The 21224-nt window shown below is 42.2% G+C and overlaps 1 protein-coding gene across 2 annotated transcripts in view; it reads right to left on the bottom strand.

Moving 5' to 3' along the window:
* Window positions 1-2420: 2420 nt before the first annotated feature.
* The window catches only part of LOC132818429 (ovarian cancer G-protein coupled receptor 1-like), a 29905-nt gene continuing 11101 nt past the window's right edge, over window positions 2421-21224 (bottom strand). For both annotated transcript variants that reach the window (XM_060829468.1, XM_060829469.1), the window contains exons 2-3: window positions 8476-9635; window positions 2421-6336 (exon numbers count right to left, since the gene is read on the bottom strand). In XM_060829468.1, coding sequence (XP_060685451.1) covers window positions 6319-6336; window positions 8476-9498 — 1041 coding nt within the window. In that variant the 5' untranslated portion in view covers window positions 9499-9635 and the 3' untranslated portion in view covers window positions 2421-6318. The remainder of the gene's footprint in view (window positions 6337-8475; window positions 9636-21224) is intronic.

The following is a 21224-nucleotide window of genomic DNA, read 5'->3' on the forward strand; positions in this document are numbered from 1 at the left end:
GGGAGTTGCTGAAACAGTAAGTTTCTCTAGGCAGTACATATATTCCTGTTTGCAGAATCCAGCTAATTAGGGCTCAGGTGCAGCCCTGGGAGTGAGGCCTCTATTTCAGACTCCATTTCAGAGGTGAGACCATAAAAGACGGCCTGGGAGCCAATGATAGTTTAGCACAGTTGAGAGTGGGAGGAAAGTAGCCCATATTTTCTTGATGTGATGTGGCTAAAATCAATTGTAACTCAGAGATTTGGTGGCACCTTAGTGAAGGTAGCCATTTGATGAAATATGAAATTGTGCAAATAATTATCATAGAAGCCCTGTATTGTGGAAACAGGCCATTCTGCCCACCAAGTCCACACTACACCTCCGAAGAGCAACCTATCCCCATACCCAATCCCTGTAACCCTGAGATTCCCATGGCTGGTAACAGCCTGCATATCCCTGGACACTATGGGCAATTTAGCATGGCTAATCCACCAATCTGCACATCTTTGGACCGTGGGAGGAAACTAGAGCACCCAGAGGAAACCCACACAGGCACAGGGAGAACATGCAAACTCCATAGAGATATTCACCTGAGGCTGGAATCAAACTCAGGTCCCTGGCCTGTGAGGCAGCCGTACTAACCACTGAGCCACCATGTCACCCAGTTCCCCTGTTTGGGAGTCCATGCTCTGCTTGTCCTGAGCAATTTGGTCTCAGAAGGGATTGAGCTACCAAAGCCAAGTCAGAGGGGCTTTGAGAGTATTCCAATGCTAGATATTTGAAAGTGAAAAGTTGGAATCACGATAAAGGAAACAAAGTTTTAATGAGGCCCAATGACTCAGTGTTACTGACATCCGAGTGGGATCTGTCTGGACCCTGTCAATCATTTAACATGTAACCTGTGGGTTGGTTCAACTCTGCTTTGTCTGTTATCTCATTTTTTAATTTATTCTTGGGATTGCTCACCTCATGTTAATCCTGACTGTTAGAATCCAAACTATATCTGGAAAGCATATAGTTTAGAATTGTAATCCTACCTCTTCAGTACAATGATCGGTCATTATTGCTTTGGTTTGTTTTGTTCAAGTTTGTAGAGGTGATGAAGGAGCAGCACTCTGAAAGCTTATGCTTTCAAATAAACCTGTTGGACTACAACCTGGTATTGTGTGAGTTCTGGCTTTGTTCAGGTTTGTTTAATAACAACTTTGTTGTTTAAATTTAATCCTGGAATCCTGCCACTTATTTTCTTACCTTTGGTTCTTTCACATCTTTTATTCTTTAAAAGATTATGGTCTCTCAGGCCAGATCCTAACAAGCACTGGGCTTGTCTGGCATTCTCATAACTGGGATCTTGACATCTTTCAGCCTCATCTACAACAGCCGCCTTTGGAATCTTCTTTATTTCCTCCATACAAACAATATTTTACTCGCAACCACACCGGCCATTAATCTGGCTTCTGAAATATTTTGCTTAGCTCAATTTGTAATATCTGAATTTACATCATTCAGTCTGTTTTGCATTGTTTTATATGGTATTTACAGCACAGAAATAAGTCATTCAACCCAATTGGTTGATGTTTAGGCTTCACTTGAGTCACCTCACATACTTTGTCTAATCCTTTCACCATTTCTCTTGACTCCTTTCCTCTTCACACATTGATATAGTTTTCTTAAAGGCAGTGATTGGATTTCTTTCTACTATTCTCCATGGTACTGCGTTCCACATTTTGTGTAAAGATTTTTGTCCTGAATTCTCTATTGGATGTATTGATCACTATTTATGGCTCCTAATTCTGGTCTTCCTTGTCTTTTGTATATGTCCGTTCTATCATGTTTAGGGGAGAAGTGTGGGGAAACTGTTTCACACAGAGGGTGGTGGGTGCCTGGAAGGCAGTGTCAGTGCAGGTGGAGGAAGCAGGCACATTAGCCATGTTTAAGGCACACCATGATAGACACAGGGAGGTGAAGTGAACTGCACATGGCAATAAGTAGCAGGTCTAAACAAGGATTAGAAATCAGTGCAGGCTTGGTGGGCCAAAGGGCCTGTTCCTGTGCTCTATTGTATTATATTGTATTAACATCAACTTTCCATTTTCTAGAGAAAAGAACTCCAGTCTATTCAATCATTTCTGGTGAATAGAAATCACTTCACAATTGATCAGATGAGGTCAGAGAAGGATGAACTGTCCCAGCGACAAGTTGTGGAATCAATACCTCCCATCTCCCTCGACCCAGGTAACTGAAGTTTCCCAAATAGAACATGCATTCTGTGCGTTAAATGCAAGACTCACTGCTCAAAGTTCTGTATGTTTTGGATGTCAAAACAAGTCAAAATTTATTCAAAATGTATTTGACCAACTTCATTTAATGTTGAAGCAACAAAGTAATTACAATTTAAGTAAAATATAAGTACAATTCATTCTGAATGAAGTGTGGTACAGAAATAAAACATATAAATAGAATACCCGCAAAAATAAACTGTTTATTAAAAATACCGACACAAAAGATTTCATCAAATTATTCCACAATATGGTGCATTCATTTTAAATTCTTTAGATTTCAGTTGGTCCTAATCCTGAGCGCACCCAGGGGGTATTGCCATTGGAGTGCTATGATCAGTGCTTCAGAACTGCTGTCTGATCAGGAGAGCACAGTGTGCCAACCGACCAACTCTCATCCCAAAGCCTGAGATGTTGCATTTCAATGCTGCAATGTGGATCTTGCTGTGTGCAAAGTCACTTCCATATTCCTCGACAACGCAGTGAGATCTAGACTTCAGAAAGGACATCATTGGCTGCAAAGTGCTTTGGGCTACTCTGAGGTTGTGAAAGATACCATAGAAATCTCTGTAGCAGCTATCGTCTCAATGAGTAGCACACTCATCTCTGAATCAGAAGCTCCAGAGACTTAAGAACAAAACCTTGGCTGACCTTTCGATTGCAACACTGAGTGAGTGCTGCTCTGTCAGAGGTGCTGTTCTCTGAATGTTGTAAAGTCATAGAGTCATAGAGATGTACAGCACAAAAACAGGAACATAAATAAAATAAATATTGTTTTCAACATTGTCTTGAAAATTAGTCAAAATCTCTGGTGTGCAAACTGTGGGGAAGTTAGATACATTGGAAGCTTTTCAAAGTGTTTTGATACATTGAATTTTAAAGAAACATTCCTGATAGGTTTACTTCCTGTTATCACATTGGACATTCTCAAATCCATGTGTGAGATTCTGAAAAACAGAGGAGACTCTGAGAATAACTTTCAAGATTATCAAAACAAAATTGTAAATGTGGCTGAGAAAGAAGGCCAGGCCAATAATTCTGTGCAGGTTATTCTTCAACTGGCTGTCGGTAAACTTTTGGCTATTACATGGGCCACTGAAGATTGGTAACTTATGGGCAAGACTCCAGGGATTTCTCAAGGACAGATCGTGTTTAAGCAATACTGTGCAAGTTTGGAACTGAAGCAATGCCCTGAGAGGATGCTTAAAGTGGATGAGATTTCTGTGGAGTTGCAAAAAGTATTGATAAATTAATCCAAAATTCACCCATGAAGCCAGTACCAGCATAATACAAGATTCAGTATCACTGGGGAATTGGTATTTGGACAGGGTCACTGACCTGTGATGTTAACTCTGTTTCACTCTCTCTGCAAATGCTGCCTGACCTGCTGAGTGTTAGCCAGTAATTCCTTTTTTATTTTTATATCAAAGTTCCAGGATCTGCTGTGACTTTCCTTTGCTCCTGAGCTGTCTCTTTCAAACTCTCCAGTTTTGGGATGAGTTGCAGTTTAAATATTAATACACTGTTGCTCTTTGTGACCTTGAGTAACCAGCGTTCTCTGGGTTAATTGTATAGAATTCTACTGCAATCAGATTGGTCATTCAGCCCAATACGTCTGTGCTGGGTTTTGTTTAGATTAGATTAGATTCCCTGCAATGTGAAAACAGGCCCTTCGCCCAACAAGTTCACACCGACCTTCTGATGATTAACCCACCCAGACCCATTTTCCTCTGACTAATGAAACTAACACTATGGGCAATTTAGCCTGGCCAATTCACCTGACCTGCACATCTTTGGACTGTGGGAGGAAACCAGAGCACCTGGAGGAGATCCATGCAGACGGGGAGAGAGTGCACAAACTCTACACAGACAGTGGCCCGAGGTTGGAATCAAACCCGGGTCCCTGCCCCTGTGAGGCAGCAGTGCTAACCACTGAGACTCCACATAAAGCTCAAATAACTGAAGGCTTTCCTGTGGTTCTATCTGCAAAACTCTGATGTGAAATGAGTTCATCTAATTGTAGTGAGGATTGGCACACAGTGCAGAATTCCTCTAAACATAGGCAGTTTTATTCAGCGTAAAGAACAGATAACTACATAACAAGTTGTGAAAACGGCGCAGGGATTGGCTCTGCATAGTTGCAGCAGAACAGAACAAAGTTCGTCCTGTTTCTCAGTGTGTGTCACTGGACCACACGGACACTGGATGTCCCTCATGTAAAGTGTCCCATCACCCAAAACCCTTAATCCAACCCTGATTCTTCTATTGCAATCCCAAGTCTCAGCAGAGTCTCTGGAATCATTTGAAGTTAACTGGCCCAACCAGAATGGAATAGACTGAGAAGATTGGGAATTAGATGAGGTGGGTTGAGGTGAGATTGGCTGGGTTGGGTTGAGATACGTTGGAATAGGTTGTGATAGGAGGACTGTGTAGGTGCAGGAAGGGCCTCAAAGGTGCTTCACTAATCACTCAGGTCCTGGCTGTTCTGGTTGTGGTCTCAACACCACATTATTCCTGTCATAGAAAATGGAAGCAGTGGCCGGTGAAGCACCATATAAAGGCGTCTAATATCTGGGAAGGGTTTTTGAAGCACTGGTTAATTATATGATTGATTCAAAATAAACATTCAGAGAGAACTTAAGAAAAGCACTTTGAACAGTACGGTCTGTTCCCCAGCCTGTTTAAAACAGCATTGACATTAGCTTTGTTTTCCATGGAAACATATACTTTGTACGATTCCACTGCAGATGTTCTCCTGAGATTTACATTGTTGATATTAATAGATATGGAAACAGCAAAAGAGATAATCTTTCATGATTACAGTAGGGAGAAACTTGTTTCCTTTCTTTAATTAGTGGCATAGAACCTTTTAGGGCCAACAAGGGGAGACACCAGGATCTTAGTTTAAGATCTTACTCAAATGTGGCACCACTGAGAGTGTTGCAGTCCCTTCATATTGCATTGGAAGCCTGGATTATATGCTCAAGTCTCTAACCTTCTAACTCAGACAAGAAAGAACTATCAATACAGTGTGGTGACACTGGTCAATGCGTTAATGTCCAATCCTCTAGATTTCTGGATCAACAACCGCGCGTGAACATTTCTTTTCCTTATTCTGTTTGCAATGACGGAAGTTGACAAGACACTCCTCATCAGAATTCCATGTGAGCTGTCAGATACAAAGGAGAAGAGGGTGGGATCAGCCATGCAGTTCAAATGGGTCAATGGCAACCCCAAGTGGTAAGAATGGAATGAGGTCTTCACAAAGCTGCAAATGTCCTCAAACAGGGTTCTGACCAGCAGCATGATGTGATTAGGGACAAAGCGAATACAAAATATGACAATGGCACCTAACACCAATTTCTTGATCCTTAACTTTTGATCTTGCTGAATGCCTTGACTCTTGCAGATAGATGCTAACAACTGGTGATAGGAAATAAGTCAACAAAACAATAGGGAAAAGGAAACCCACAGAGAGACGGTACTAGTTTATTCTCCTTTGTCAAGGCCACAACGGATAATGTTCGAAACAAGGTAAGTGATTGTTCTGATCTTTCACAATCCCAATTGTGGGAGAAAATGAAAACAGTGATTCCAATTTCTTTGATCTAGGCAATGGCACTGACCAGAAGTGCAGCTTTCAAAGTTCAGGAGGTGTAGAGTCTTAAAGGGTGGACCATTGGCAGGTAGCAATCCACAGAGTTGCAACAGGAGAATGCGATGCTCACAGCAACTCACTGTCCATCCAATGATCTTTCACCAGTAAGTATTGGATTCACAAGGGCAGACAGGCAAAGTGCAACAGCTCTGAGATGGTTAGGTGACAGAGGTAGACTCCCAGCTTATTCCTCTGCCTGATCTGTCGGTAGCTGTGATACAGGGACAGGAGATCAGCTGGAAGGCCGAAACTGAAGACCACAACGTGGATGGTGGGAAACAGGCTCTGGTAGATACTCTAATCGAGAGGACAGATGATGGAATTATCACACTCTGATTGATGGCCATCTCCAGTGATAAAGAGAATCCTCGCCCTGCTGCAGTCTTCAAGTTCACCAGGAAATCAAACCAAAAGGTTTTGCTAAAGTGAGGTAGGGTTTGGAGGGAATTATAAACAAAAGAGATTATAAAACAAATCAATCAATGTTCTATATTCTGTGTAGACTTAGATGAACAAATATTAACATACAAAAATGGTGATTAGGATCTTAGCAGTAGACCATCCAATTTCTTCAGCATGCTATCCTATTAAATTAGATCTTAAGATCATTTACTGATTCCATTTCATAACATCCTTTACAAACAGCAACCTTTTCACCTCGGTTTTTAGATTAGATTAGATTACTTACAGTGTAAAACAGGCCCTTCGGCCCAACAAGTCTACACCGACCCACCCAGACCCCTACACCTAACACTACTAGCAATTTAGCATGGCCAATTCACCTATCCTGCACATTTTTTTGGACTTTGGGAGGAAACCGGAGCACTCGGAGGAAACCCACACAGACACGGGGAGAATGTGCAAACTCCACACAAGTCAGTCGCCTGAGGCAGGAATTGAACCTTGGTCTCTGATGCTGTGAGGCAGCAGTGCTAGCCACCGTGCCACTCACTGTTCAGTTGAGCCTAGCCTCTGAGCTCTTCTCTGGGAGAGAGTTTCAGATTTTCACTAACTTTCTGTGTGAGGCAATGTTTCCTGACATTATCCTGAACTCTCAGTTGGACGTGAAACCCCTTTGTTCTGGGATCCCCTCAGCAGACAAAGGTCACTCAGAAGACTTTGGAGGTGAGTGTTGAGTCATGATATTTTTGTAAAGTTTCGTGGGACAGAGTCATAGAGTCATACAGCACAGAACCAGACCCTTTGGTCTAACCCTCCCATACAACTTACACATTATGACCTCCAGAAAGCAGCAATAGAAATAGAAAATAGAAGCAAGAGTAGACTATTTGACCCTTCGAGCCTGCTCTAGCATTCAATGTAATCATGACTGATCATCCAACTCAGTGTAATGTTCTGCTTTCTCCCCATACCCTTTGATCTCTTTTGCCTTCAGACCTTCTTCTCAAAACAACTCCGTGTTTTGACCTCAACCACTTTCTGTGACTGAGGATTTCACATCCTGACCACTCCCTGAGTTAAGACGCCTCTCCTCAACCCAGTCCTTAGACTGTGACTAATCGGTCAATACAGCTGAGAGTGGGGTTTGAGAAGTCCTTAAGCAGAATTTACTCCATACAACTGAGCAAGATGAGAACTCAGGCAAAATCCATGGACATACCTAGCTTGGTGAAGCTAGCTGCTGGCAAAGAAGATGTGCAGTTTTTGGCATTTGGACAAGTGTGGGCCAAGGACAGGAAGGTGATCGACTGGAGCTGGATAAGTTGTTCAGGCAGTCCATGATAGAACAGTTCTTGACAGGGAGTTTCAAAGCCAGATCAGTAGAAGTGAATAATTGTAATCCCTTAATGCTTCAGTGAGTTCTGGAATGGTTAATGTATCCCATGTGTGACTTGCAGGCTCTGTCACATGCATGTGGATTGGATAGATGGGGCTCAAATGTCTCAATCACACGCAGACACATATAGATACTCACACACACAGTAACACACACAGATATTCACAATAACACACACACGTAGATACTCATACACTCAGTAACACACAGAGACACATATAGAAACGCACACACAGTAACACACAGACGTATAGATATTCACACCCATAGATACTCACACACACAAACACATACACATACATGTTTCTCTTAGACACACACTCACATTCAGAAACACACACACACACACATTTTCACAGACTTGCACACAGTAACACTAACACACATGCTCAGTCACTCTAAAACACACACTCACAGAGATACATCACACATTCACTGACATACGCTCACACATGTTCACATAGACATTCGAACACTAACACAGGTTGATATACTCAGACACTGAGTTCTGATGAAGAGCTACATCAGACTTGAAACGTTAACTCTGTATCTCTGTACAAAAATGCTGCAGAGCTGCTGAGATTCTCCGGGATTCGCTGTCTTTATTTTAGATTACCAGCAGCTACAGTACTTTGCTTTTATATTGCAACACTCTTGAATTAAGCCTCCTTTACACTTCATACTTTGTCCTCTGACCCCAGCACATCTATGTATGTGGATTTTACTGAAAGACCAGGAGAGGTTTAATTAACAATTCACACCTTTGAGTGTTGGTATTCATATTTTTCTCGTTTCTGGTGTCTTTGAGGTAACAGACTTGTTTTAGTTGTAAGCGGTGAGCTGCCCTTCATCTCAAGGGCCACAATTTCTTCTTTTTTCCCACAAGGAAGCAGATTGATAACAGGATCCAGGAACCTGGCCAACCAGCTCTGGGAACTCTGTGATATGAAACAGTACAAAACAGGGTCGGCCACACAGTTTAAGCTCATCAGCAGGAGCCCAAAATGGTAAACCTCAAAAATGCTGTCAGCAAAGGGACAGTCATACTCAAATATGCTTCGAACCATCAGGAAAATGTGATAAGGGGCAAAGCAAGCCAGGAAAATGATGATTGTCCCAGATACCAATTTTTTTATTCTTAATTTCCGCTGTCTTTCAAGTCCATGGCTTTTGTGCACAACTCTCAACACCTTATAGTAAGAATAGATCAATAAAATCAAAGGGAGGCTGAAGCCAATGGAGAGTTTGTAAATATTTAAATATCTGTCCTTTAAGCGCAAAGGATAATGTTCGAAACACAGAGTATCATTCCCCTCGTCTTTACTGAGAACCTTGGAGCCCATGTAAATGGTGCAGACGGCTATCTCCTTGAGCCAGATGAGAATACTGATGAGCAAAGCTGCCTTCCTGCTGTGTATGACTTTAAATTTTAAAGGGTAAGCCACAACAAGGTAGCGGTTAATAGCAATGAAGCAGAGGAAGCCAATACTGATGTAAATATTCTGGTAGAGGAGCAGACCGCTGAAGATGCAAAGTTCCCGAGAATATTGCCAGTCATCGTGCTGCAGCATGTACTGAATCCACAAAGGTAAGGAAAGGAGGTACAAAAGGTCTGAGATGGTCAGATTACAGAGATAGATTCCCAGCTCATTCTTCTGCCTGATCTGTAGATAGCTGTGATACAGGGACAGCAGGTTAATCGGGAGTCCAATGATGAAGACCCCAATGTAGACGGCAGGAAACAGGATCTGGTGGATACTGTGGTCGACAGTGCAGTTGCTCATCGTTCAACACAACTCTGAAAATTTTCTTTCAAAATAAACTTATTTGTGCATTGGATTCCCAGCTATGGTCTTGCTTGTTGGATCAAACTTGTCCTGATATTATTTCTTCAAATTCTTTTCCATCGCAGATTTTCTAGCTGGAGGGAAAGAGACACAGAGAAACTGAGAAAAAGCCTCATAATTTCCAGTCACAATCACCTATCATTCATTCATTGTACTCACCCTCCGCCTGTCATGTTGCTGCACTGTGTTAAGGGAACTCACATCAAAAAGACATTACTGGATTGTTCTGAAGAAGGGTTCAATGTTAACTCTGGTTTCTCTTTACAATGCTGCTAGACTTACTGCATTTCTCCAGCCATTTCTGCGTTTCTTTGTTTATTTCAGTTCTTTGTTTTATTACTGGCTAGCCTCTCTTTTCGTCAATACTATTACATTATTAATCCATTGAAATGCCTGTCATTCATCCTACATTTGATTTGACTACAAAATACATTGCGCAGTAGATCTCTTATTTATATTTTAGAAAATACTTGTGGATGAATTGAAAGACTTCCTCACCCATGGGCAGAATGTAATGTATCCAAACTTTGCTGATGCAACAAACATAGGTGGGAAGGGATGTAGTGATGTGCAAAGTGATGATAGGTTGAGTGAGTGGACAAAAATCTTGATAGATGGAGTTGAATGTAGGGAAGTATGTGGTCATGCACTTTGGTAGGAAGAAAAATAAATAAAACTGTATTAATTCAATTGAGAGAGATTCCAAAAGGAATGTACCACAAAAGGTTCTAGGTATTCCTGTGCATGAACCCAAAATGTAAACATGCAGTTACAGCAAGTAATTCAGATAGCAAATTGAATTTTGGCATTTATTGCTACAGAGTTTTAAAATGGGTAAGTCTTGTTACAACTGTTGCAGAGTGTTGCTGAGACCACAGTTGCAGGACTGTGTACAGTTTTGCTCACTATATTTAATTAAGCATGTATTGACATTGGAGGCGGTTCAAGAGAGATTCACCAGGTTTATTCCTGGGTTGAAAGGACAGACATATGAAAAATGACTAAACAGGTTCGGTCTTTATTCATTTGAGTTCAGAAGAATGAGGGGTGATCTTGTTGAAACATACAAGATTCTGAGGAGGTTTTACAGGGTAGATGCAGAGAAGATGTTTCCTATTAGTGGGGGAGTCTCGAACTAGGGACATTGTTACAAAATAAGGGGACACTAATTTAAAATGGAGATATGAAAGAATTTCTTCTCTCAGAGGATATGAATGTCTGGAACCCCCTATCCCAGCGAGTTGTGGAGGCTCAATCACTGAAAGTATTTAAAGAGGAGGCAGATAGATTTTGAAATATTGAAGAGCAAATGAGGAAGTAAATACATCCTTCCCTTCTCAGGAATGCTGGTCCATGTAGCCATCCTATTCCAAGGACTTCACAGGACTGTCCAAAACTCAGACTAAAGCTCTCTCTCCAAACTATGGAGTCTCTGGGTCTGTGGGTTAACAATCTACTGATAATAGCATTAAACCATTGCCTCTCTGTGTCTGTTGTGCGGCAGTGAATCAAATGTCTTCTGGACATCCATGTAGATCACGCATACAGCCTCCAACTCATCAACCCTCTGTATTACCTTATGAAAAATCTCTAGCAAGTTAGTTAAACATTATTTTCCCATGAGAAATCTGTGTTGGCTCTTTCTAATTAACCAAATCTGTCCGTGGGGACATTAATACTACCCTAAATTATTGTGTCTTTCCAATCAGAACAGTTATAAATGAACATTAACCTGTCGTCTCTCTCAGTCACTGATAATTCTGTTGAGCCCTTTCAGTCTTTTCCACTACCATATTATTTCCATTTATAATCAGCCAGCAGCAGTAGCATAGTCATAGAGTCATAGAGATGTACAGCATGGAAACAGACACTTCAGTCCAACCCGTCCATGCTGACCAGATATCCCAACCCAATCTGGTCCCACCTGCCAGGACCCTTCCTATTCATATACCCATCCAAATGCCTCTTAAATGCTGCAATTGCACCAGCCTCCACCACGTCGGGCGGCACGGTGGCACAGTGGTTAGCACTGCTGCCTCACCGCGCCAGAGACCTGGGTTCAATTCCCGACTCAGGCGACTGACTGTGTGGAGTTTGCACGTTCTCCCCGTGTCTGCGTGGGTTTCCTCCGGGTGCTCCGGTTTCCTCCCACAGTCCAAAGATGTGCGGGTCAGGCGAATTGACTATGCTAAATTGCCCGTAGTGTTAGGTAAGGGGTAAATGTAGGGGTATGGGTGGGTTTCGCTTCAACGGGTCGGTGTGGACTTGTTGGGCCGAAGGGCCTGTTTCCACACTGTAAGTAATCTAATCTAATCTAATTTGTACGTCCTCTGGCAGCTCACTTCATACACATACCACCCTCTGTGTGAAAAGGTTGCCCCTCAAGTCTCTTTTATATCTTTCCCCTCTCACCCTAAACCTATGCCCTCTAGTTCTGGACTCCCCAACCCCAGGGAAAAGACTTTGTCAATTTATCCTATCCATGCCCTTCATAATTTTGTAAACCTCTATAAGGTCACTCCTAAGCCTCCGACGCTCCAGGGAAAACAGCCCCAGCCTGTTCAGCCTCTCCCTATAGCTCAAATCCTCTGACCCTGGCAACATTCTTGTAAAACTTTTCTGAACCCTTTCAAGTTTCACAACCTCTTTCCAATAGGAAGGAGACCAGAATTGCACGCAATATTCCAATAGTCCAACCAATGTCCTGTACAGCCGCAATATGACCTCCCAACTCCTGTACTCAATACTCTGACCAATAAAGGAAAGCATACCAAATACCTTCTTCAGTATCCTATCTACCTGCAACTCCTCTTTCAAGGAGCTATGAACCTGCATTCCAAGATCTCTTTGTTCAGCAACACTCCCTGGGACCTTACCATTAAGTGCATAAGTCCTGCTAAGATTTGATTTCCCAAAATGCAGCACCTCGCATTTATCTGAATTAAACTCCATTTGCCATTTCTCAGCCCATTGGCCCATCTGGTCCAGATCCTGTTGTAATCTGAGGTAACCCTCTTCGCTGTCCACTACACCTCCAATTTTGGGGTCATCTGCAAACTTACTAACTGTACCTCTTATGCTCGTATTCAAATTATTTATGTAAATGACAATAAGTAGAGAACCCAGCATCGATCCTTGTGGCACTCCACTGGTCACAGGCCTCCAGTCTGAAAAACAACTCTCCACCACCACCCTCTGTCTTCTACCTTTGAGCCAGTTCTGTATCCAAATGGCTAGTTCTCCCTGTATTCCATGAGATCTAACCTTGCTAATCAGTCTCAGTATTGTAGGGTATACCTGATCAGGTCCTGGGGATTTATCCACTTTTATGTGTTTCAAGACAACCAACACTACCTCCTCTGTAATATGGACATTTTGTCGCCATCTATTTCCCTACAGTCTGTATCTTCCATATCCTTTTCCACAGTGAATACTGATGCAAAATACTCATTTAGTATCTCCCCCATTTTCTGCGACTCCACAAAAAGGCTGCCTTGCTGATGTTTGAGGGGCCTAGTCTCTCCCCAGTTACTTTTTTGTCTTTAATGTATTTGTAAAAACCCTTTGGATTCTCCTTAATTCTATTTGTCAAAGCTATCTGATGTCCCCTTTTTGCCCTCCTGGTTTCCCTCTTAAGTATACTCCTACTTCCTTTTTACTCTTCTGAGGATTCACTCAATCTATCCTGTCTATACCTTCCTTTTTCTTAACCGAACCCTCAATTTATTTAGTCATCCAGCATTCCCTATACCTACCAGCCTTTCCTTTCACCCTGATAGGAATATACTTTCTCTGGATTCTCGTTATCTCATTTCTGAAGGCTTCCCATTTTCCCTTTACCTGCAAACATCTGCCCCCAATCAGCTTTTTGAAGTTCTTGCCTAATACCTAATTGGCCTTTCTCCAATTTAGAACTTCAACTTTTAGATATGGTCTATCCTTTTCTATCACTATTTTAAACCTAATGGAATTATGGTTGCTGGCCCCAAAGTGCTCCCCCACTGACACCTCAGTCACCTGCCCTTCCTTATTTCCCAGAGTAGGTCAAGTTTTGCACCTTCTCTAGTAGATACATCCACATAGTGAATCAGAAAATTGTCTTGTACACACTTAACAAATTCCTCTCCATCTAAACCTTTAACACTATGGCAGTCCCAGTCTATGTTTGGAAAGTTAAAATCCCCTACCATAACCACTCTATTATTCTTACAGATAGCTGAGATCTCCTTACAAATTTGTTTCTCAATTTCGCTCTGACTATTCAGGGGTCTATAATACAATCCCAATCAGGTGATCGTCCCTTTCTTATTTCTCAGTCCCACCCAAATAACTTCCCTGGATGTATTTCTGGGAATATCCTCCCTCAGCACAGTTGTAATGCTATTCCTTATCAAAAACTTCACTCCCCCTCCTCCCTTGCCTTCCTTTCTATCCTTCCTGTAGCATTTGTATCCTGGAACATTAAGCTGCCAGTCCTGCCCATCCCTGAGCCATGTTTCTGTAATTGCTAAGATATCCCAGTCCCATGTTCCTAACCATGTTCTGAGTTCATCTAAAGATTGAGATCAGTAATCAGTTTTTATCTCACATTGCTTGATGATAGTTGGACAACCATTAATTTAACAGAATGATTACTCTCCCCACATGAACAAAGCATGAACAAATCTGTGACAAAGGTCTTGCTTTTCCGTCATCCCCTTTGAGACTACAGTGAGCCCTGATGCAACTCAAGACCAATGAAGTAGGTTTGAACATTACTGCGAGGATGGAGACACAGTGAAGTTTCACACAACAAGCCCCCACAAGCTGCAATGAAACCGCCACCAGATGTCGATACATATTTGCCAAGAATTCCCCTTTTTTTCTACCATGAAATCTTTATACCCTGTAGGACAGATGGAAAACTTATTTATCATTCCATTGAGTTTTCAGATGACGTGCGACTTAATTATCTGAGCCTGTTGCAGAGAAGCATTCAAGTCCTCACGCCCTTATTGCACCCTTATCAGGTCAACGTTTCTTGCATTGTTTCACAAAAATTGCTTTGTGGAAAAAGACACATTTTGATGAAGTTTTTCATCTTGTGTGGTCAGGACAGTGGTAAGATGTACCGACGTAAAGAAGGAAGAACATTTTCGATATTTTTAATCAACTTGTTCAGACATGTTATTACACACCTCTGGAGCAGGTGGAAATTGAATCAAGGCCTCCTTGTCTAGAGGTAGGGACACTACCACGGCACCATAGGAGTTATCGGAACCTATAGCACAGAAAAAAGCCCTTCAGCCCATCATTGTCACGTCAGACAAAAACATCCATCTGACAATCCCAATCCCATTTTGTAGCATTTAGCCCATCACAAGTGCTCATTGAAATGTTATGACAGCCCTCTGCCATCAATTTCTATCTGAAATATTTGATGGCGAAAGGCTTTTGTCTGATGGACCAGTGATTAGATTAGATTACCTACAGTATGGAAACAGGCCCTTCGGCCTAACAAGTCCACACCAACCTTCTGCAGAGTAACCCACCCAGACCCATTCCTCTACATTCACCCTAAATACTATGGACAATCTAGCATGGCCAATTCACCTGTACATTGTGGGAGGAAACCCATGCAGACATGTGAAGAATGTGCAAAACTCCACACAGACAGTCACCCGAGGTGGGAATCAAACCTGGGTCCCTGGCGCTGTGAGGCAGCAGTGCTAACCACTGAGCCACCATGCCACCCTAACTGAGCCACAGTGCATGATCACATTTAATGGCTGTTATTCCCTTTACATGGGTATTTTTGCAGTTGGTCTAATGAATGCAAGATGAAAAGATTTAAACAAAATGTTTATTTCTCAGCAATACTCAGGTCCTGCACCAAACAATTAAAAATTATTGAACGGTATGTTTGTTGTTGATCTTTTGAGCACAGGGACAAATGGTTGTTAAATTTGATTGTGTGTACTGAATGGTTGCTCACTTTCAAATTTAACAATCATTTGTCTCTGTGATCAAAAGATCAACAGTAAACATACCGTTCAATAATTTTTAATCGTTTGGTGCAAGACCTGAGTATTGCTGAGAAATAAACATTTTGTTAGCTGCATTCTACCTGAATTAGAGATTTAATCCCCTGGACCCTGCCTCCAGCCAGAGGCAGGGTAAGAAATCACAGGATGTGGCAAAATAAAAGTGGTATTTTCATTTTCTTTGAACACTTCATTTATCACTTGTAACATTGGAGTCATAGAGCTGTACAGCATGGAAACAGACACTTCAGTCCAAATTAAGGCCGACCAAATGTCCTATACTAATCTAGTCCCATTTGCCAGCATTGGTCCATATCCCTCTAAATGCTTCCTATTCATATACACATCTGGATGCCTTTTAAGCATTATAATTGTACCAGCCTCCACCACTACCCCTGGTAGCTCATTCCATGTACACACCACCCTCTACTTGAAAACGTTTACCCTTTGGTCCCTTTTAAATCTTTCCCTTCTTACATTAAACTTATCCCCTCTAGTTTTGGACGCACCCACTCCAGGAAAAAAACCTTGGCTATTCACCCTATCTATGCCCCTCATGAGTTTATAAACCTCTATAAGGTCACCCTTAGGCCTCCAATGCTCCAGGGAAAACTGCCCCAGCCTATTCAACCTCTCCCTATAGCTCTAACCCTCCAACCCCGGCAACATCTTTGTAAATCTTTCTAAACTCTTTCAAGTCTCACAACATCCTTCCTGTAACAGGGAGACCAGAATTGAACACAGTATTCAGAATTAGCCTCAGAAACCTACCATTAAGTGTATAAGTCCTGCTCTGATTTGCTTTTCCAAAATGCAGCACTTCACATTTATCTAAATTAAATTTGATCTGCCACTCCTCAGCCCACCAGCCCATCTGAACAAGATCCCATTGTACCCTGAGGTAACCTTTGCTGTCGACTACTCCTCCAATTTTGGTGTCATCTGCAAACTTACTAACCATATCTCCAATCCTTCACATCCAAATCATTTATATAAATGAAGAAAAGTAATGGACCCAGCACTGATCCGTGTGGCACACCACTGGTCACAGGCCTCCAGTCTGAAAAACAACCCTCCACTGCCATTCTCTGTCTTCCATTTTCAAGCCAGTTCTGTACCCAAATGGCTAATTATCCTTGTGTTCCATGAAATCTAATCTTGCTAAACAGTCTCCCATGGGGAACCTTGCCAAATGCCTTACTGAAGTCCTTGGAGATCACGTCCACTGTTCTACCCTCATCAATCCTCTTCGTTATTTCTTCAAAAAACTCAAGCAAGTTAATGGCACACGATTTCCGACTGAGGGAAAAGAAACTAATGGTTTCACTAACCATCAGGATTTATCCAGCTGGATAATAGAGAGCCTGAACAATTGACCATGGAAAGCAGAAGAGCTGGAGAATAGACCGGTGATGGGAAGCTGGCGTTAGTGCAGCTCAAAGTATGAAGGCATGTGATGAAAGTTCCTGGAGCATCCAGAGTTGAGGAGCCAAAGGGTGGGTGAGATCTTGGTCTGGATTATTGGGGGATTTTAAACATTCACTGGAGCTGTGGTGGATGTAAGCCCTCTCTTCAATTCCAAAACCATGGTCAGAATGAGCTAGTGTGGGTCCCTGCAGACTTTCAAAGGTGAATTAGGCCAGAGGTAAAGCCAGGTGTAATAACAGCTGAAAAAAAATCTTGGTTAAAGTGATCTCCTCGACTAGCTTTCAACATAAAAGGAAGTCAGTAAAGAATTATATAATTCCTTGACCTTTTATTCATCTTGATCTTTAGTCCAAGCCTCTGTTTCTCCCAAGAAACTCTGGGATTGCTGATAGTTGGGGTCGTTTGGCATTGATGGGGGTAGTCTTCAGCTTTCTAACTCCTCCTCAAACTGTGTGGCTTTCTTCACTCATTTAAAATGTTTCAAAAATCAATCCTGTTTGTCTAAGCACTTGATCACTTGTGCTACTGTTCCCTTGTGTCAATTATTATTCAGTGAGTAGCACGTTTATCTGGTGAGTCACAAGTCACAAGCTACTGGTTTCAGGTCCCACCTCAAGAACTGAATGCTAGCTCCATGTGCAGGGAGTGCCGTATTGCCAGAGATGCTGTCCTTAGGACAAAAGATTATCCACCTGCTCAGGTGGATCTAGAAAATCCCATGGCACATTACCAAGAAAAGCTGTCCCAAACAGCATTTCAATATTTCAATTGACAGCTCAAAGAAACAGATTATCTGGTCATTATCATATTACCATTTACAGGATTTTCCTGTACATCCTAAATTACAACCATGACTACACATTTTAAAAAAAGGTGCTTAATGGCATTACAATACTTTCAGATGACTAGTGCTTGTGAAACTTGTTAAACAGATGGTTTCTTTCTTAGGGGTCTGGTGCAGAGATTTTTACTGCATTGACAGTTGTATACAAAGCTGAAAATGTGTTGCTGGAAAAGCGCAGCAGGTCAGGCAGCATCCAAGGAGCAGGAAAACTGACGTACGGCAGGAACCCATCATCAGGAACAGACAATGTCAGCTGTGGAATGACATCTGGTAAGATATTGGTGGAGGAGGGCTTCTGAGTCCAAGGCTCCTCCACTTTGCTCTTTGCTTTTTTTCTCTCTCTTCTCTTGTTTTTTGTCTTTCTATTAAGAATTCAGTTGCAGCGATGGCATTGCCGGTGGAGAGTGGGTTCAGCAGCCCAGACTCCTGGTGTGCAGCTGTGGAGGTGAGTTTGGATTCCAGGTGGGGTCTGCGTCCGGCGCAGATTCATAGGGGCAGATGTGAATTCAGATGTATGAGACCCTGCAGGCGAAAGTGAGGATTGCAAATACTGGAGATCAGAGTCAAGATTAGAGTGGTGCTGGAAAAGCACAGCAGGTCAGGCAGCATCCGAGGAGTAGGAAAATCGACGTTTCAGGCAAAAGCCCTTCATCAGGAATGATGAGACCCTGCAGCACCAGCAGCTTCTGCATCAGCAAGGTGGGCCCATGGGGACTCATGGCGAGGGTGGGAGATGAGTTTGAACTAGTGTGATACCCGGTGGCGTTGGCAAGGTCCATCAATGACTCACGGTGCGAGGATGTCCTTGGAGGTGGGATGGCGCTGAAGAGTAATGACTTTTGGTCCAGCAGTGGTGGCATGGGGAAGGGAACACATGGCTGTCCACTCGTCCCATGGAGAAAGTGAGGTCTGCAGATGCTGGAGATCAGAGCTGAAAACGTGTTGCTGGAAAATTGCAGCAGGTCAGGCAGCATTCAAGGAACAGGAGATTCAATGTTTCGGGCATAAGCCCTTCTTCAGGAAGGGCTTATGCCCGAAACGTCGAATCTCCTGTTCCTTGGATGCTGCCTGACCTGCTGCGCTTTTCCAGCAACTAATTTTCAGCACTAGGTCTCATGGACTATGATGGAGCACTTAACAGGAAGGACTGTGATTTCTGCATTTTTCTGTCTTAATATTCTATGTTTAGGTAAATTTTTCTATGTTTAAAGATGTCATCAGAGAGTGGTAACACTCTGTAATGCTTTTCACTGTATTTTGTAACAAACTGCACATTATAATAAATAAATCAATGTGGAATGTCTACCAGATGGCTTTTTGGAGCAGCTTGTGGTGGAGCTCACCAGGGAACAGGCAATACTGGATTTACTGTTGTGCAAGGAGGCAGACTTGATAAGGGAGCTTAAGGTGAAGGAACTTAAAGTGATCATAATATGATTGAATTTACTCTGCAATTTGAGAAGAAGATAGAATAAGAGCTAACTGTTGAGGAAAGGCTGAGGCATTTGAGGCTGCTTTTGTTAGACAGAAGAAGGTTAAGCGGTGATTTAATAGAAACATACAAGATGATCAGAGGATTAGATAGGGTGGACAGTGAGAACCTTTTTCCTCAGATGGTGGTGGCTAGCATGAGGAGACATAGTTTTAAGTTGAGGGGTGATAGCTTTAGGACAGATGTCAGAGGTAGGTTCTTTACTCAGGGAGTAGTAAAGGCGTAGAATGGCCTGCCTGCAACAGTAGTAGACTTGTCAACTTTAAGGGCATTTAAATGGTCATTGGATAAACATATGGATCATAATGGAATTGTGTAGATTAGATGGGCTTCAGATTGGTTTCACAGGTCGGCACAACATCAAGGGCTGAAGGGCCTGTGCTGCACTATAATGTTCTAATTTCTCAGTTCTAAAATAGAGTGTAGTTGTGTGGCATCACCTACAGGTGGTGCTGCTGGCTCCAGAGAGACAGAGAGAGAGGGAACACTATGTTATGGGATATTGTCCATCTTGGGTGGTGCATGCTACAGAGTGTTCTCATTGACCAGCTCCAACAACACCCAGCTTCCTTAACCATCCCAGCCCACCACTGCAATTCTTGCCAAGTGAAGTTCTCAAGACTACAGTGCAGGATGGAGGTCACAGGTTAATTCAAAGATTAAATTGATATCCCATCTATAACAAGAACCTCATTTATAGTACCTTTAACATTATAAACTTCAGTCAAGATGCTTCACCAGGATGATTTTAATCAGATAAAAATCAATACCTGGTCCCTGTAAAATGACATTCATTTATATAGTAATTTCCACAAACATCAGATATGTCAAAGCATTTTCCAGTCACTGAAGTCCTTTGTTTTTAAAGTGCACTCACCAGTGAAACTCAGAGAATTGCCCACAATTGTGTTAATGTTTCTGACTTTCTAATGTTCCTCAAATGTACTCACTGCCTGCTGTGCGATTATTTGATTATTCCATACCTGAGCACCTTTACCATCTTATCTAGAGCTAATCCATGAATCCGCATGGGAAGACCAGCAAGATATTTGACTTCTGGCATCTGAGTCCGATCCTGATCATGCCAGACTTCACAAGCAGGTTCACTGAGTAATCAATGACAGACAGAAAGGGGGTATGAGGAGCAAGAGAGAACATGGAGCCAAGATGGAAGATAAGCAGGTAGGGTCACCCAGCCTACTCCTAGTCTCATTGCACATGATTAATTCTCCTCCCTAACATAAGAGCAGATTGAGCACAAGTTAATTGGGAATAGTCAGCATGCCTTTGTCTGAGGGAGACCGTGTCTCAAAAATATGGTTTTCCTTTGAGCAGGTTTTTGGGTGTACAGATTAAATTAGCTCAGTTCATATGGTCCATATGGACTTCAGTTAGGCTTTTAACAAGGTGTTACACAGGAGACTATTCATGAATGTAAAGTCACTTGAGGTCCAGGGCAAATTTGCAAATTGAATCCAAAATTGGCAGGAAGTAGAAGAAGATGGTCAAAGAGTTAATAACTGCAATTCAAACTATTTTCGTAACTAACACCAATCACAAGCCTGATTCTAATGACAGATCACAGAGTTTGGTGCTGAGCCCCTTGCTGTTTGCTGTGTATGTGTAGAACATTTTATCAGTCGGTGTACAGATGATATTAAAATAGGCAGGGTGGTAAAGCAAGGTGGAAAGCCTTAGACGACTGATCGGTTGGTCAGATGGTTTGAACAGTGACAAATTGAACTTAATCCTAAGAAATGAGGTGATGCATTTTGGAAGGATTAACAAGCAAAAGGGAGGACACATTATAAAACATAAGATATTGAGCAGAAAGTAGGCCATTTGCTCCATTGAGTCTGCCCCACCATTCAAAATG

This window comes from Hemiscyllium ocellatum, chromosome 8 (genome assembly GCF_020745735.1).
Source record: "Hemiscyllium ocellatum isolate sHemOce1 chromosome 8, sHemOce1.pat.X.cur, whole genome shotgun sequence".
In the NCBI taxonomy this organism is placed as follows: domain Eukaryota; kingdom Metazoa; phylum Chordata; class Chondrichthyes; order Orectolobiformes; family Hemiscylliidae; genus Hemiscyllium; species Hemiscyllium ocellatum.